This window comes from Myiozetetes cayanensis, unplaced genomic scaffold (assembly GCF_022539395.1).
Source record: "Myiozetetes cayanensis isolate MyiCay16 unplaced genomic scaffold, myiCay2020 scf20-37, whole genome shotgun sequence".
NCBI lineage: Eukaryota > Metazoa > Chordata > Aves > Passeriformes > Tyrannidae > Myiozetetes > Myiozetetes cayanensis.
Window position 1 is genome coordinate 4,480,683 of NW_026087412.1, and position 17,594 is coordinate 4,498,276.

Genomic DNA, 17,594 nt, shown 5'->3' on the forward strand with positions numbered 1-17,594 from the left:
TATATTTCAAACCTTGGTGCTTTGCCCCATAATTAGGGAGATAAAATAGCACTGAGTATTATATAGGAGAGGCAAGAGAATACTATGGGAGAGGGGGAAGGAACCAACTGGCCAACAGTTCTGCTCTGTATTGAAGTTGATTTAAAATCCTGGCATTTTTGAGAGGATAAAGGCTTTAGACACAAATTTCACAACTTAGTTCTATAAAGACTTCTGTGCTAGAAGCTGAAGCAGACCCTTTTTAACCAGAATGGGAATTCAGGGAAGTCTACAGAGACTTATCCTTAAAAGCTCTTTGGACATGTCTACAAGAAATGGAAGGACAGAGACTGCAGTTTTGAAGGGTGCTTTCTCTGGGGTGCGTGGCACTACATCCCCACCACCTCTTTTTTTGTTCTTTGTTGAGGTTTTTTTAGTGCTGTACGTTTTGGGATGTGTGTCCATCCCTTGTTTGTGTGCCTGGGCAGTTGCAGAACTGTGCTCTCTGCCAAGCCCTGACAGAAGACCACAGGGAGGCTGTAGGGGATCACGCAGTGTACAAGTCCAGATGGGATCTGTGGGAGGTCTGAGTCACTGTGGTGTAGGCTGTGTTTGACACTGCCACCCTGAGGCATCCCAAACGGGTGTGAATGTGGAGGTGTTGGAAGATGGTTGGGAGGTTCCCAGGATTACCATGGTTTCCTGCAAACCCCACATGTGGGGGTAATTGTAGGGTTCTAGGAGGAACTTCTTCTCCTTCTTGCAGAGGCTCAGATGATGATGGGGAAGAAGAATCAGCTGCTCAAGGGAGTAGACAGACACACGATAATCTGTACAGAGTGCACATGCCCAGCCTCTATAGCTGTGGGAGTAGTTATGGCAGTGAGACCAGCATTCCAGCAGCAGCACACACAGTCAGCAATGCTCCCGTCACGGAGTACATGTGAGTATCCCCAAAACAAGCTTGTCCAGATTACTTCGTTCTGATTTCTGTTGTCACAAGTGCTGCGAGGTTGGAACTTCTGAACAAGCAGTAGAAAGCGATGAAGGATTTTGTCCAAAGTGTCAAATGGCAAAATGGCATGTTTTCTGGATGATTGGCATCTACTGGGAGAAGGGAATGGCTTGACAGTGCTGTAGTAGAAAGAGTTTTATCAGACAGCATGCTCCAAAATGTGAACAGCTTTGTCCTCCAGGATTTAGAAATCTGTCAAGAGAAAAGAAGTAGGAAAGTGTTGTCTGAGCTCCTTATTACACAATGAATCTGATCACCAGAAGACTTAATTCTTCAGACAGAGTAGTCTTGCCAGAAGATTTTAAGCCTCCCGAGAGATTGAGAGCCAAGACAAAACCTGTGGGCTATGTCTTCCTCCAGTATTTGCCATCAGCTCTGACAGCTGTTGTGGTTTGGAGCTACCTAGTCCAGGTGGGATCTTCAGACGTTTCTCCAGAACTGCCTAACCCTGATCACACTTGGACTACCATCAGGGCCCATCTTTTTTGGGGCTGCCACATTGTTTTGTTCATCTCCTGAGACTTTGTCCTCATTTTATCTCCATTTCTGCAGCTTGGCAGGTCTGATGCTGCAGGGAGGCAGATTTTCACACAGACCTATTTTTAAATCACTTGACATGATTCAGTGTGGGCCCTTCTGAGTAAGAAGGTAAAAATAGTGCTCTTTCTGAGGAAAATTATAGTTTTGTGCCGTTGTCTGAAAAAGGGGGACCCACCTGGCCTGCAGGAAAAGCTTTGAGGGAGACTGACCTGATATGGTAGTTCTGGGGGTGCGGATGCTCTGTCCCGTGTCACCATGGGAGACCTTCCCCGGAGAAGCATGGCTCATGCCCCCTGTTACCATGTGTGTCTTCCTTTCCTAGGAGCCAGAATGCAAATTTCCAGAACCCCCGTTGCGAGAATACCCCGCTCATTGGCCGGGAGTCCCCACCTCCCTCAGTAAGTCTCTCTTTACTGCTCCTCTCTGCTTCAGCAACTTTGGGGAACACACGTTTGCCACTCCTGTGTACTCCCAGGGGAGCTGATTGTGCAGCCAAACACAGGATCTGGCCCATAAATGGCAGCAACTTGACTAGACAAGCCATGTCTCACCTGCCATGGAGGATGAAACCCTGCTATGCTTCTTTGGCCATTGCACGTAAAAAGAATAAAACCCAATCGATTAGCATTGGTAATCCTATGGGCCCAGTCCTGCCACCACTGAAGTGCATGAGTATCTTGATGGGTGACTTCAGCAGGATGGTTCACTTGCATGCAGTGTACTTGCTATCTGTGGCATTGGTTCCTCAAGTTTAAAAAGAAACTTGTTAAAACTGTAAATTCAGAGTTATTGCTGAACCTCTCTCCTTAATCTGCCCTAAAGAGATGGTAGGATGAAACCTGTATTCTTTTCTTTTTTTTTTTTTTTTTGGTTGAGATTTTTTTTTTTTAAATCCTTCTTTCACAACTGTTTTACTTTCTTTAGAATCTATTTTTGTATTTAATTTCCTATGGAGGAAAAAAAAAAAGGAAACTTTCATGGAAGGTTTTGGTATTTGGAGTGGCCTGATAGCCATTTCTGTATGCTGGATAAAACATGGACTTGCCTTCAGGTCTGTGTAAGAACTAGATGAATCTTGTCCTTTGCTGGATCCTGTAAGCCTTACTTACAGGAGAATTTTGAGAATATGCTATAGCAGCGCTCACAAACTTGGTGGTGTGATTACAGAGGATGAGTAGTAGCATGTCTAATGATCAACCAGTCTTCAGGTATAGGTAAAAAAAATACCCTCTGTGGTGCATGGCTCAAATTCGTGGGAAGGGGAGGAAGAGGAGGCTGGAGGAGTAGGAACTGTGGTGGAAAGAGGACATCACATTCATGGTTTCACTTCAAGAGGACCAGTTCATCTTGCTGTAGAGAAAGTGGCAATGCGGAGAGTTGATCCTTGTCTCTGTCCTTGGCCAAACCTCTTTCACCCTTCACAAAGAGGTTTCCTGACCCCTGGCACTCCGACCGCGAGCTCTGGTGGCATTATCCGCTCTCAGCAACGAGATGGTCCTCGGGAGAAGAGCTGATGTGCTGCACCAGTGCAGTGTGGCACGTGCTGTACCGCTGGTGTTCCCTGTGGCACAAGGGCACTGCCCCCCTGGTACTGCCAAGGCTTGTGTTCCTTCAATATCCTGCTTCCCCTTGCCCTGCAGCTCTTCTGCTTCAGAGAAAGCACACTCCTTTCCACAGGGGCTGTAGTGAGGCAAGACGTTCCCTGGTTCTTCAGTAGCTGTTTGTGTTAATACCCTGAGGGGGGATCTGAGTCCTGGTGCCTTGGGCTGGTTTCTGAGAGGAGATAAAGATATGATTTTTCAGAGTAACTTGACTTGGCAGCCAACAATGTGGGCTATAGGGTAGCACAGGAGCTGGGGAGAAGGAGAGTGCAGCACTGCACCTACAGACAAAGGGGCTTCTCCCTAGACAAGACAGGGAGCAGACTATAAGATAAGTGTGTTTTCTGGAGGGTTGTAGTAGACAGACAGCGGAGAGAAGAAAAATGCTGTCTACTCTCATATTGGCAGGCAACGGGGAAAAGCTTTTCTGGGATTTTTGTATTCACAGCTCTCCATAGCAGGTGGCTGAGACTGTACTGAGACAGAAGAAATTGTAACTTTTCATAGCAAATTGTCTGTGGGAGGAGAGAGTTGAAAAGGGAATACCAGTGCACATGTCCCTGCCTCTTTTTGGGAGGGAGGAGAGGGGATAACCATCCAAGTAGGTTATGTCCAGTGGATGGACAGAGCTGACCTATTCCATTTAGCTTTCTGTGAACAGATGGTGAAAACTGAGATGTGATGATCCTGCTGCATTGTTTGTCCGTTACTTTTCCTGGCTTTTTGTTTGTTTGTTTGTGTTTTTTCCTTCTCTCATTCCTTCTGTTTTCTCCTTCTTGCCACAGGGATATTCCCTTAGGGTTGTAGAGCCCACCTTGTCGCTGACACACACACCACAGCGTTTCACTTGCTTGCACTGTGTTTTTCATGCACGTTGAGGCTGCACTCTCTTTTTCTCTCTCTTTCTTGCGTCATCACAGTTGTATTTGGCTGCCATGGACAGTAGCAGCCATATGAGCTGGCAGCTTAAGCCCTCGGACAGTGCACGGACATACTGGTAACAGCGCCCGCAAATGGAACAGGTACTGGAAAAAAAAGGTCCTTCTTGCTCAACCCCTTCTCCACTCCCAACCACTCCCTTCATCCCTGCACTGTTTATCCCAGGCCAGTGCCTTTTATTTCTTCACATTCCTTCCCTCTGCACCTCCCACCCCATTCCCTCCTGCCAAGGGTTAAAATTAAAATCCATTTTGGCTCTGGTGCAGACTCAAGGAGCAATATCAACCTTCTAGAGGCTTCTGGGGCACGTTATGAAGGTTACAGGCGCCTTGGAAAAGCCACCTCACAGCAGCTTCAACTCAGAGTCCACACTTGAGAACAGCTTGAACTGAGTGCTGCTCAAATGCAGAAACAACCTTGCCCTTCAAATGCAGTATAGAAGTTCTCCCATCACAAGAAGCCATTTTCTAGAAGTAAAGAGAACCAATCTAGCAGCTTTTCAGTCGGGACTGGTTGTCTTAATTCAGCTTTTGGCTTCCCTTGAGCCCTCCTGCTGTTCTGTTTGTCTTGACTGGCCGTAACAGCATGTGCCCAAAACCACCGATACTGACCCGCCACAAGCTTTTAGCTCATTCATAGGATTTTTAATTAATTGAAAGATCCTGGCTGGTATTGGTGGCCTGTCCTGAAGAGTTACTTCATTGCCTGTCAGATCTGTGCGCAGCTTCTCCTTTTATCCTTGCACTGAAAGTCAGAATGCAGCAAGTTTTAAAAATAAAAAAAAAACAACTTCCCTAAAGGACCAGACATAATCACTAAGATCTGTTTCATTCTGTTTCAAAACCTTTTGCTGTTCTGTTTGTTCTGTGTGTGTCCAAATCATCCCATCCATGCCCTACAAGCTCTGTGAGCAGGGCCCTCCTAGAACCATTTCACTGTCTGAATTCCTCATGGGCTGTAGTTGCTGATTTTCTCCAAGATAGCTGGTGTTTCTTCCCTCACAGGGGTCTATGGCAAAGCCACATGCCTACAGAAAAGAGTAGGTGGTCTGCATTTTGTGGGGTTTTAGCTTGGTTATATATAGGGTATAATTAGGGCTACCAGACAACTCACCTGGTGTGAAGGACCGTGCTCCTTCAGGGGAGCTCCAGCCATGCAGTAACGGGAAGGTGTTGGTTCCAGCTGGAACAGAGAGAGTGGCTCATCAGTCAGTGACTATCTTGCATTCTTTTCCCAGAAATACATGTGCATAAAGCTGCTGTTCCTTCTTCTCTGCTGTTCTTGTCGGGACTTTTGTCAGCCTTGCACTGGATTCCTTTCTGTCATGTTGGTGCTTGGTCTGCATCCTTGCTGGCTCTTGCTGTCTGCCTGCCTGCCTTGTGACCTGCTGGGAAGGGGCTCTCCGGATCGGGTGTCTTGATGTCCTCTGCATGAACGCAAACCACCTTGTCTGGAAGCATGGTGCTGCCACCCCTGGGAGGGTCACAGCTTTCTTCACTCTTAAGTCTTGCTAAGACTGCTCTTGGGCCTCAGCTTGTGGTGGGTTTTCTGCTTTTTGGTTCCTGCAGGTGGTATTGTAGTGATGGTAACTGGATCTGTTCCATGAAATAAAATTCTGCTTTGCGGGGGGGAGGTGGGGAAATTCTAGTGCCTTCATTCTGGACTTGAAATCTCTGGGCTGAAACATGACCTGATCCTAGTCTGCACTGTCTTCTGTTTATCTATGCTCCCACCCGAGCTTAATGTGGCTGTCTGCAGGGCTATGCAAAAGCCATTGCATTCTTTCCAAGGCTTTAAAAACAAACAAAACAAACAGAAGCTCTGTTCTTTTGACTTGAAAAACCTAAGTCCCTTTGAATTCAGAACCCACTGGCTGGAATTAGCTGTTTCCCTGCATCTTGTACCTCCCATGCATAATAAGACCAACCCCTGTGTGTTTACTGTGCTCTAGCTATTTGAGATCAACCTTTCAGAACTTGAATCCAGAAGCTTTGGTCTTTATTGGATTACCTGAATAGCTCTGGCAGGAAATCAAAGCCAGGGTAGCTCAAGAGAGATACACGTGGGTTTTTAACCACAAATAGTAAATAGTTTGTACTCAGAGTCATGGTTTCATATGGTAAGTGATCTTTCAGCATAGCTTAGTTAGCTGTGAAGTACTTATGGAGTTCACAGTTCACAGGAGTCAGTGGAATTTATGGCCTCTAAAATGAACTGATTATTCCCTTAAACTATTTTTTTTTTGCCACCAATGATTCCTTTGTACCCAGGCTATATGTGTTAAGCACCCAAATAGTATGTGCTGGCAAACCACACCCATGAAAGTTTATACCCTCAACAAGGCTGAATGTGAAGGAGAGACTTTAATTTTCTTTGGAGAAATACAGAAATAAGCTTGTGTGCAATCAGCTGTGTTTGTCCTAGCTGGCTGGTAAGTGACTGAGAGGTGTGCTGTGTTGAATAGCACAAGCGACCACCAGAAATGGTAACAAGGAGTCTTTCAGGTACTTTTTAGGGAATCTGGCAGTGAGGGGAAGGTATGGGTTGCAACTTGTCCTCTGTGCTGTTTCTGAAAGGGTGAATGAGGGTGTATAGGCACATGGGTACTTCCAGTGAGTGTTGGAAGAATGACTGCATTGTAAATGTTCTTTAACCTTCTATGAAAGCTCCTCTTTAAAGGAAACTAAATGCAACTGTGTACCTTATAGCTGTGTACCTCAGAGTGGAGTCCAAGACCTCCTCAGTCTGAATTGTGCTCAGGCCTTTTGTCTTCAGAATTACTTTTTAAAGGAGCTAAAGGCTTAGTGATTTTTTTGTTTTTTAAAAAGGAACTGAAGACAGAATAATTTTAACTATGGGTAATATAGTTTGGTTACATATCCAAAGATTGGCAAGTGTCTGCTGATACGTCTTCATCTGCTGGCCTGTCCAGATGTTGGGATCTGTGTGTTCCAGAGCATTTTTCCTGAAGGACTTGGAGGAAGGACTACTGTCAATAGCATGTGGAGCAAAGCAGATGGAGGCAAATGCTGTGACTGAAGATCCAGTGCACGCTGATAGAGCTGTGCTGGTTGGGAGGTGCACAGTGAAGTGTTGACTCTCTACTTCCAGGTTTCAATCATATTTATCGTGGTCTTTAAAAATACACTTAACAGAAAGAGTAACTGGTTTAAACTGTAATGGGAAAAGGTACAAAGGTGCAAAAATCCTGAGTTAAGGAGAGAACATCAGCCCTAACTCTGACTACTCAGGCTTGATTTATTCCTTCTGGTGGATTTGCAGGTAGGTTTAAATGTAAAATGCTTGACTGTCCAGATCTCATGTTCCTAATTACTTTGTTTTAGTGACACTTTTAACAACTGTGGGATCTTTTCTTGGAGGAAGGAGGGAATTCTTTTCGACTTCTCCCTCGGTGATAGGTGTACTTTGTACGTCCTTGAAGTGCAATTAATCAAGTGGCCCTTCTTCATTTTAATGCTCTAAAGGAAGCTGATGTTGCATGTTGTGTGCTGAACCTATATGACTTGTCCAGACAGATGCACAATAACCTTCCATAATCAGAGATTTTTTTTTTTTCTAAACACTTCTTACAAAACCCTAGCACCTGGAAAAGTTCTGTGTTCATACTCATCTCCTATCACATATCACCATACAGAATGCAAATGGAAAACGAGCAATCAAACACATTTTCCCTTCTAAGACTTTCCTCTTAACATGATGTTTGGCTGATAATTTCAGCATTTCATTACCTAAAATGTGTCCTACTTGCTCTGTGACAAAGTTCTTTGGCTTCTAAGCCTATCTGAGCCTGTTGGGTTAGTCTCATATGTTTTAATAATGCCCTAAACTTTATTTCTAAAACAGTGATCACATTTAAGAAACTGTATAGAATATAGTCCTTAAAGTGGCTCAGCTTGCTATTTTCTATCTTTTGCCCTCTCACTGACAAAAAATACATCTCAGAAAGAACAGACGTACCCTTTGTCTTCTAAATATAGATGCTGTTTCTGGGCCAGAGTTTTATATTAAGATCCATGTTCTGCAGAAAGTTTTCTAATTATGGAAGACACTAAAAGCTGAGTGTGCAAATAAGCCACAGGTGTCTTCATCTTATGCCGATGGGATCAGCTCTGCCAAAGGAGCAGTTTCTCTCTTCTATTGTGCAGAGGTTCAGCCCGGGTCAGTCTTTGAAGGAAAACCGATAAAATACTGTTAATTCTCTGAAAACCCCTATGGACAGCTGAGCTTTTGAGAGCCTAAAGATGCCTCATAATGTTCTTTCCCAGTGGGCAAGATAAATCATACCTCCTGGTGTGGAACTGCCTTTCAGTTGTCTCTTTGCCAGCTTAACTGGCTATTTTATGTGGTTCAGTTTAAAAGGTGATAAAAAGTCAGTATGCTGAAGAGCACTCTTGGGAAGTAAGCTGTGGATATTATAGAATTATTCAAGCTCCAGCAGGTATAAAAAGAGGAATGAAATGTCTGTCCTCATTGCTTGGTTGTTCATATCATGGTAGCACAACCCCAGAAGCAGTAATGTGGTCACGATGAAGACACTGAACACATTGGCATAAAGAGGCAAAGTCTTTTGTTCCTACTGCTGGATATTATTTACATTCTTTTCAGCTCATTATTCAAAGCTGAATGACATATGTTACCTCAGTAGCTTCTGGGAGCTGTTTTAGATTACCTTGCTTAAAATAAAAAAAAAATAAGAACACCACCCCCCCAAATCGAAACAGCCTCTCATCTTTCTGACCTGCTCTTCTCACCCCCATGCTGGAGTCTTGTCTGCTGCTGCACAGTGCACAGGTTGGATCCCAAGCCACAGTGGGCTGTTACCCATCGGATAACTTAGCTAATATCATCCTGTTTGATGGCAGCCTGTTTCCAGACGGGCAGGGTCTGTTCTTTCTTGGCCAGAAATGTAGAGATTTGTTCTTCCACGTTTTCCTTTCAAGCTGCCCATCTGTGGCACGAGCAGTCTTCTGATGCCCTCACTGCCAGAAAGTGCAGTGTGAATATGCAGTGAGCACCCATTTTCTTTTCAACCTCCTTTTCTGGCACGGTTGAAAGCAGTAACAAGACTAAGAGAGGATGAAGGTGTGAGGTGGGTTTTTACATCTGCATCATTCCCATTTCCCTCTCTTCTCCCAAGTGACCTATGTCATATTTTGACTTAGTGACTATTGGATTTCCTTTTCTGTAGAGAGCTTGGATAAATCATTAGCCCACCTGTACTGACCTGGCCAGCACCATCCTCACAGCAGACTGGCAGGTTGTTACTCAGAGGGGACTATACAGTGACTTGTGAAACTTTCCTTGTAAGACTGAGCCAGCAGCTCCTTGGTATGCTTGCTGTGATTAACGACCATTTTATACTGTGAGGTGATAGAAAACTGTGGTTCTGTCTTTACATTATTCATTCTGACTTACCTTTCTGTCTGTTTATTTTGTTTTTTCTGTCTTGTCTTCCTCCAGTACACCTCCAGCATGAGAGCCAAATACCTCGCCACCAACCAACCTCGTCCAGATGCTGGCAGTGTGCATTAAAATGAAAAAGCAAAAAAACAAAACAGAACAAAACCCACACGTGCAGTCAGACTAAACAATGTGCCAACTGCTGTGCCCCTGTGCTGTCCTCGTAGAACAATCCTGCTGTTCTGCCCAAAATCCAGTGCAGCTCCTTCTGTTTCTCCAGTCCAGACCACCCCTCCAACCTGGTACCTGCCCACTGGAGTTGGAAGCTCCTTTTGAAATTAAACCTTCACCTTGTTGTACCTGATGTGAAAGAGGAAATATGTGCAGGCAAGCAACTGAGAGCACCTGGGCAGGAAACTGGGTCCACCAGCCCGTGGGCCAGCTGACTAGAGCAGCCTGTCAGAAAAAGTTGGTGAATACCTTCTGCCCCCTTTTTCCCCCCCTTCTGTTCCCAGAGGGACTTGGTGAAAGATGGTGGTAGATCTCCTTCACTTCTGCAGTGGGATCAGCAGTCTGTCAAACCCTGAAGAAGCAGAGGCTCGGTGCCTGGGACCAGTGTACAACAAGGGAATGCTGAGTCAGTGGGACCCAGCATCCCACAGCATCTCAGTGGGAGTCCTGGTCCACTGCCCTGTGGGAGGGAGGAGGGAAACTCCTGCCTCATGGTGTCACTGCATATCCACTGGAATTTGCTCTTCCAGAGCAAACCATTTCACTACCCTGGTTAACTCTTCTTTTTTTAAGTCCATTAAGAAAATGCCTTTGTCTTTGCCACTATATCTATCATGTGAATTCTTGAGGAGGAGCAGGGGGCCCAGCACCAGTCAGCTACCCTGTCCATTGCTCTGAACCTGACCTCTCTGCTCCATCAGGGAAGCTCAGGTACTTGCAGATGGCATTCTGGGTGCTGCCTTTACGAGGCTGACACGCAGATCAAACAGGAGCCAGCCACTCGGTGCCAAATTTTTCCAGGCAGAGACTCATAAGACTTTATGGGGGACATTTCTGCACTAAAGAGTTTCGACTCTCTGATGGTAAATCTTACAGGACAGTCAGCTTGGAAAAGCAAGAGGAACTGGAAGCACCAACGGATTCATAGCAAATGGAAGCTTTCCCCGCAGGAGTGACCTGTGAACTCTGCTGGACTTTTCCTTTTTTATAAATCATAATTTACAGCACAGGGTTGCTGAACTGGCATTGAAGGAGGTTTTTGGAGCCTCAGTCCTAACAAACTCACAAGATCATCGGTGTATCTTCTGTGTTTTAGATCAGAAACCCAGTTGACGTCTGGAGAACATTGTGACTGTCAGAACAGGTTTATATTTTATTCTGGTTTATTTTGTTTAGTTTTTCAAGGCACATTGCTAACCACTATCTGACCATACTAATGCACATGTAAGGCATTTTCTAGACACGAGGCAGAACAAGGCTTGCAAAGGGGCAGCTGGGTGCCTGCAGAGGGCAACATCCTTCATTGGTGCTGTACTTCCCACTGAAGAGCAGTGCTCCAAAGGGCACTGACAGCTTCCTGCTGGAAGAGGAGACTGCCTCTTGGGAGGTACTGTCGAGTACTGCCCTTTCAGTAGGGTAACTATGATGTTCTTTTTTGTCTTTTTACCTCTTAGTAGGGGCATCTTAGCGTAGCTGCTGGGCATTATATTAAATAACTGGCAGAGAAAATAAAATGGGAAACATCTCTCAAACTGGAGTTGAGCCATTGGCAGAGGCAGTTAGTTTTCACCTCAGTGATGTTCAGACTGGCTGTCTGTTTACCCCATGTTTGCTGTTTGGGGCACAGAATCTACCAATCTGCCTTTACTCAAGTCAGTTGCCTTCTTGCAGTGAGGTAGGAATTGCTCCTAGCAGGCAGCTAACTAGGCTGATGGTATCTGCTGTGAAATGGTACCAGCTCTGTGGCAGAGCAAGCTCTGAGACTCTTCTTAAGATAGAAACCACTAATTAACTGCAAAAGCTGTAGGCCAGCTGTTACCATGCAAAGGAGTGAGGGAGACAGGGAGGAGGCACCACCATGCAGACAGGAAGAGAAGGTTTTTGGAGAAAACTTCACACTTCACCATAAATCTCTGGAAGCAGGATTTTCTTGCTCAGGACCGAGTATGCCCTTTCAGACACACTGGATGGGCTTCACACTGAAACATACCTCTGTTTTATCAAATAACAAGGGCAGGGAAATGTGTAGTCACAGGTGGTATGGAGGGGCACTGTGGCTCATGAGCACCAGGTTTTCCACCCTGTCTTAGAGCCTACCAGGAGACCCGGGTGTGCGTGTGTGGTTTGGTGAGCTTGCAGCCCCAACCACCCAACTGCTATCTGAAGGGAACCCAACCTTTCCCTCACTTTGAAAAAAAGAAGTAAGAGCCATATAATCCTTATTAAAAGTGAGTTGTTCTGCCATCATCCTCCTTGCAAGGATGTGCTCCGATCGCTGCTCACACTGTCAGTTTTAGGGGAGCTGCCTCGCAATCTGTGGCCTGGTCCTACTCATTTGAGGGCAAGTGTTTTGAAGGCTGGAGGGTGTGGGGAACCCTGTGAAAACAAGTGCTTCTGTATACTGACTTCTCTGTGTACAGAATGCACCCTGAACATGTGTGTGGCTGCACTTGGGGTTGGGTCTGACTTGTCACAGTGGCACTGGCTGTGCCAGGCGATAACGGGGAGCGAGCCAATGCCTTTTGGATCGCAGAACAGAGCAGCCACCTTGACCTGCTTCCTTCCAAGGTTTGGCACAACACCCAGAACAACTTCTGACAGTGTTTGGGGCTTGCAGCAAGGCACAGCTGTGGAGACATGTGCTCTGTGACTTCAACATGTAACTGGAAAGAACGTTGCGGAGATGAGGTTTTCTCTCTGGAGGCCAGCACGATGGGACTGCGGTGTGAGCTGTGTACCTGTGTCCAGCCAGCACTTCCTTTACTTGACATGGATATTGCACTTTTGTAAAGCATCCTGGAACTCTGCTGCCCCGCTGCATGCTGTGCAGAGCGCTGGATAGGAAACACAGACAAATGCGTTTCTTTTGGTTTATTATTATTGTTATTACTACTACTTTTTCTTTTTTTTTTTTTTTTTTCCCCTTTTTTCATTTTACTGGAACCTTGAGCAACAGCGTGGCATTTCTGCAGGCTGGTCTGAACGGATCTGCTGAAGAACAGATGGCCTTTGCCTATTCTTATGGCTGCGACATAATCAGTCTCATCCATATGGTCACATTCTGTCTGAGGAGTGGACTTTGAAAAGCCAAGATCTCCCAGACTCTGTGCCTCCCTCTCGGGTGAACAGCAGGTGCTATCTGGCGAAGACTCATCTGTTCTGGATGGCATTCATGGTTGAGGGAGTCCAGACTCTTCAAGCTGCAGGAGGTAAAGCTGTGGAGACTTCTCTCTCTTTCCATCGTGTCTCTCTGTTGTTAATGTGACAAAATGCCAAGGCCATATCACTTGGTGTGTCCCAGCTGACCTTACTGGACATTTCTCATGGGACTGGTTGCGAGCAAAAGGGTCCAGAAGTCAGGGGAGCTGAGATTGGCCTCTGGACACCTCTCTGACTGCAGAACGGAAGGTGGAGGGTGACTGCATCGGTGAAGACACTTCATGTTACTTTTTCAGAAGCACAAATGTGGTCATTGGCTTGTCTGGTTGGCTTGGTTTATTTCCACTGCATCATCATGTGTGAATGACACTTTCTTTTGGAACTGAGAACTCTTCCAAGCACACAAACATCTCCACAATGTGAAATGTAAATAGCATGTTGGACTCTTGTGTCCAGTGTTCAAGACTGCATTGTAATTGTAAAGGAAATCAAATCAAGACTTGGCTGTGAATTTCTTGTGCTGTCTTGGGAATTATAACTGTAGTGTTTGTATCCTGTATGTATTATTAAATTGAGTTCATTTTGTGTGCTGATAAAAGGGTTCAAGCTAAGATTTTTAGCGTGCATCCGTGTATCCAAATGTGAAGGATGGAGTGCTCCCTTCCCCTCCTGTCCTTTTAATTTTCTCCATTTGATAGGTGTTGATTTTCCGTGTACAGTCATCTCAGCCAAGATGCAAGGGATGTTCATTTGAGTGCTTTGAGGGGGACACAGTGCGTGGGGTTTCAAGTGATCCTAACTTAGGATTTCCATAGCAGTTCCCTGAAACTACGTGAAAAGTTTGGCCTTTCTGAGAGTTGAACCCTTCCTCAGGGAGCTCTGGAGAGCTTTTGGTGCTGCAGGGTGGCAGCAGGCAGGAGTGGGTGGGTGCCCGTCAGAGCAAGGTCCAGGTACCTGCGTGAATAAACCCAGGCTTTGCTTCTGGTGCCACCTTCTCTTCCTTCCAGCAGCAGCTGAAATGCCATGCTGAACCCTTTGAAGAAGAGAGAGGTGTCTTGGCTTGTTGATGCTCACCACCCCACCTGATTCAGGAGGAGATGAGGCGGATGGGTTTTCCTTTAGCTCAGAAGAGGAGCTGTCTTTGAAGTACTTCCTACCTGGGGACCGAGGAGAAGCCAGGGTCTTCCCCAGCTCAACAAGTCTGTTGGTGTAACAGTGAACATCTCTGGGTGGGAGGGGAAAAGCCCTCCAGGGAGATACCAAGGAGTAGAGCTAATGCCTTGAGAAAGAGGCCTGACAAGACTCAATCTGTACCTCCTTTCATCAGCCTACTCCCGTTTTCCAGAAATTATTTGTGTGCATGCTAAGGGTGGCTTCCCTAGTCATTCCAGGAGGACGAACAGAAGCGTGGGATGCTTTGGTAGCAGTTCCTAGATGGCTGACAAGTGATTTGTGCTTTCAGGGGGGTGTGGGATCTCCTGCCAAGCCGTGATGGTGAGCGTGTTGCCCAGCTGGGAGAGAAGGGATGGGTTAGTGGTGGCCTGGAGCTCCCGGGTGCTCACCCAGCCCCTGTGGCTGCATGAACAAAGTGGAACATAAATTGACATACAACCAGAAAGTTCAAAATACTCCTTTCCTAACGAGGATAACTGTAGCATGAAGCTCTTAGGTGCTCTGCATATTTGATACCACATTGCTCCTCACTATGCAATTCCCAACTCCTTCCTTCCCGTTCCTCCTCTAATCTCACCCCAAGACTGCTCCAGTGGCCTCTGCCCAGGAGGCTGCTGAATTCCCAGGAAAGCTTCATTCCTTTCGTTGTGCTCTGCTTTGGGTCCAGCTGCCCAGCCGTCACGTCGTGTGCCTCAGGTCCCTTGGTAACGGGAGGCTCCATGACCTTTATTCACATCATTCAGAGGGAAGTTTATTTTCTTGGACACTGTGCACAGAAACCTAATGGTGAACATGTACCTGGCCTTTTTGTAACTTCTCTGGTTTTTTTTTTCTTTCTTTTTTTTTTTTCTCTTCTTAACCATAATGGTTGTATATCATACCACTTTATATACATATATAATATATAAATATATATAATTTTTTTTTTTAAAACTTTGGACCTGCTAGTTTCTTTCAAGTGTTCCTGCACTTACCCAAAATGTTTTTAAATTGTGAGGATTAAAGAGGATTGAGCCCATTTTTGTATCTTTACTTTTAATTCTGTAGTTCTATTGATTGTAACGTAGCTATTTTTTACTGTAACTTTTTGGTTTGCAAATACTAAACAAAAAAACCTAAATGTAATTTCTGTGGTTTCTATTCAGCTTGGGTTTCATGTTTTAAAAATAAACGATTTAAAACCACTGTTCCTAGTTATCAATTTGTATTTACTCCTGGAGGGGGGCGTGGAGCCAGGCTGGTACTGGGGACCTCCAGGGCTGCAGGAAATGCAGCAGCAAGTGCTGGAGCAGCTGGGGGATGTGCACATCAGCCTGGGGAGATGTTCTCCCTGTGCACAGGGTGTTTGAACCTCCTTTGCTGCCTTGGTGATCCCACACTGGAGCAGCAAGAAAAGGGAGTGGTTTATTTTCACCAGCAGAAGTACAAGAAGTGTGGAAAAATGGTGTGGGAGGGTGCACCCCCAGCTCAGCTACAGCAAAGGTGTCCCTCTTCAGGAGGTGATGAAATGGAGGTACAAGCCTTTGGTAGCATCCAGGGGAGCTGGGGGAGCTGGTGCAGCTCAGCGTGGGCTCATCTTTCTCAGTGCTGCCCCCAGGCTATCGTGGGTTTCTTTTTAGCTCTTCCTTTGTACTGTTCTCTGATCACAGGCCTGCTGCTGCATCGCTGTCAAATAGTAAACTGAAACCTTCACCTTCCTGTAATTTTCTTGATCTGTTTTCTGCCTGATCCTGCCAGTCAAATGGAGGGATTGGGCTCCTGCCTCCATCCTGTGCTGTTCTTGCCCTAACCTAAGCCCATCCCTTCCTAGCTGTGGGGATAAGCAATAGTTTAACTCTGTCTTTGTAAATGCCATATATTTTCTTAATACTGTGAGTGTGGCTGAAACCCACACCTGTGCTCTTGAGTCCTGTCTGTCAGTCCAGTGCAGAACTACAGAGGACTCCTTGTTGTGACTTTCCCCCTCATGCCTGTGAATCTCAACAGACACCAGTTTTCCTCCCTTCACCAATAAATAATTGACAGATTTGTCTCCCCCCTTTTTTTTTAGCCCCATCTAAAGGAGAAACCCGTGTTTTCCGTCTTCATCCCTGATCTGAGATGATTAAACCTACTCTCTAAAACTCTAAAAGGGTTTGGAGCAGTCAAGGGAGTCTGATGGTGGGAAGGAAAATAAAGCCTCTGTCAGAGTCATCGTGTAAATATTTTACCAGGTTTATGGGCTCCACCAGGGATGGGAACCTGCAAAGGCCCCCTGCCCAGTGACCTCTCCCGGTGCTTTCCAGCCAAGCTGCTCACCCTCTGCACCACTCCCTGTCCCAGCGGGAGCAGGGCAGGGCTCTCTCCTGAGCCCTTCAGAGAAAACAGGATAAAACAGAGGGAAGGGTGAAGAATGTGTTTGAATAAACCTTGCCTTCAGATCAACCCTCAGTAGTGGTCCCTCAGATCTCTGTCCTCCGAGATAAGGCAGGGAGGGATGCCCCGGGGAGATGCTTTCAAGCGTGTTTGCTCTGCGGTGTGCTGAGCTGTGCTAACAGGAGCGCTGCCTCTGGGAGCTGTTGGTGGATTGGCGGCTGGAAAACCATCGGGCAGAGCTGGTGGCTGCTGGGACACAGTTACTGACTGTGTGCCCCCATCTCCTGTCACATCCTGGGGTGGCAAATGGCCCAAGTTACAAGTAATGCTTTCTGCCAAGCACGGTGCTGTGCAGGTGGCATCTGCCCAACTCCTTCCACCTGAGAGCTGGATTCATGGTTCTCCTTCAGGATGCTCCAACAGGGACTTGCACTCCCCATGTGTCCAGGAAGGCAACAGGCAGCTGAAATTGCAGCTCATCTTCTCTAACCCCTTCTGAAGCACCCTTGGCCCTGAGTAAACACCCCATCTCCCCAACCTTCTCTGCAGTGCTTTCAGGAGGTGGCAACGTCTCCCTGCACTGCGAGGGAGGCCAGGACAGAGCTGAGTGTCCGCCAGCCCTGGAAAGGAAACCCTGAACGAGGAGACTCCGATCGGTCTGACCACGTGGGGATGCTGGAGCCCTGCGCTTGGAAGTCGGGAGGGTTTGTAGCGGAGGCAGCCACAGGGATGCTCCTCCTCACCCCGTGTCTGCAGCCCAGCCTGGACCAGTTTGGTGGGTCCCAGCACCCCGGGACATCCCGGCTCGTTTGCCCTCACCCGCTGGGGTGACCAGGCAGGGCCGGAGGGTGGCCTGGCTGTGGCCACAGTGATGAAGCAGCTGGTCACACATCAGTGCCCTTGTGCGTGGTGGAGAGGGGATGGATGGTGACAGGGCCAGAAGGACTTTTCCTCCTGCACCTGATGTCTCCGTTGCTGCCAGCGGGACCGCAGGGCCCTTTGCCTCGGCTCTGCCGGCAAGGAAGGCTTTGCTTAGAGCAGGCCGTGTTTTCTCACCATGACCTCAGCAAAAATCCCAGCTCAGGGATTTTTTGAATCCCTCCCAGTCCTTGGAGGGAAGTGGGAGGAAGCACAGTTCCCTTCTCACTGCGAGGTGTTGCAGATGCTAGTGCTTCTCCCGC

At 46.7% G+C, this 17,594-nt stretch overlaps 1 protein-coding gene across 3 annotated transcripts in view; it reads left to right on the forward strand.

The window, feature by feature from the left end:
• The window catches only part of TTYH3 (tweety family member 3), a 74,698-nt gene extending 59,455 nt beyond the window's left edge, over positions 1–15,243 (forward strand). Inside the window, exons 12-15 of one of the 3 annotated variants that reach the window (XM_050317115.1) lie at positions 746–922; positions 1,857–1,932; positions 4,056–4,157; positions 9,556–15,243. In XM_050317115.1, coding sequence (XP_050173072.1) covers positions 746–922; positions 1,857–1,932; positions 4,056–4,136 — 334 coding nt within the window. In that variant the 3' untranslated portion in view covers positions 4,137–4,157; positions 9,556–15,243. The remainder of the gene's footprint in view (positions 1–745; positions 923–1,856; positions 1,933–4,055; positions 4,158–9,555) is intronic. The other 2 variants (XM_050317116.1, XM_050317117.1) reach the window with 2 other exon arrangements.
• Positions 15,244–17,594: the final 2,351 nt, after the last annotated feature.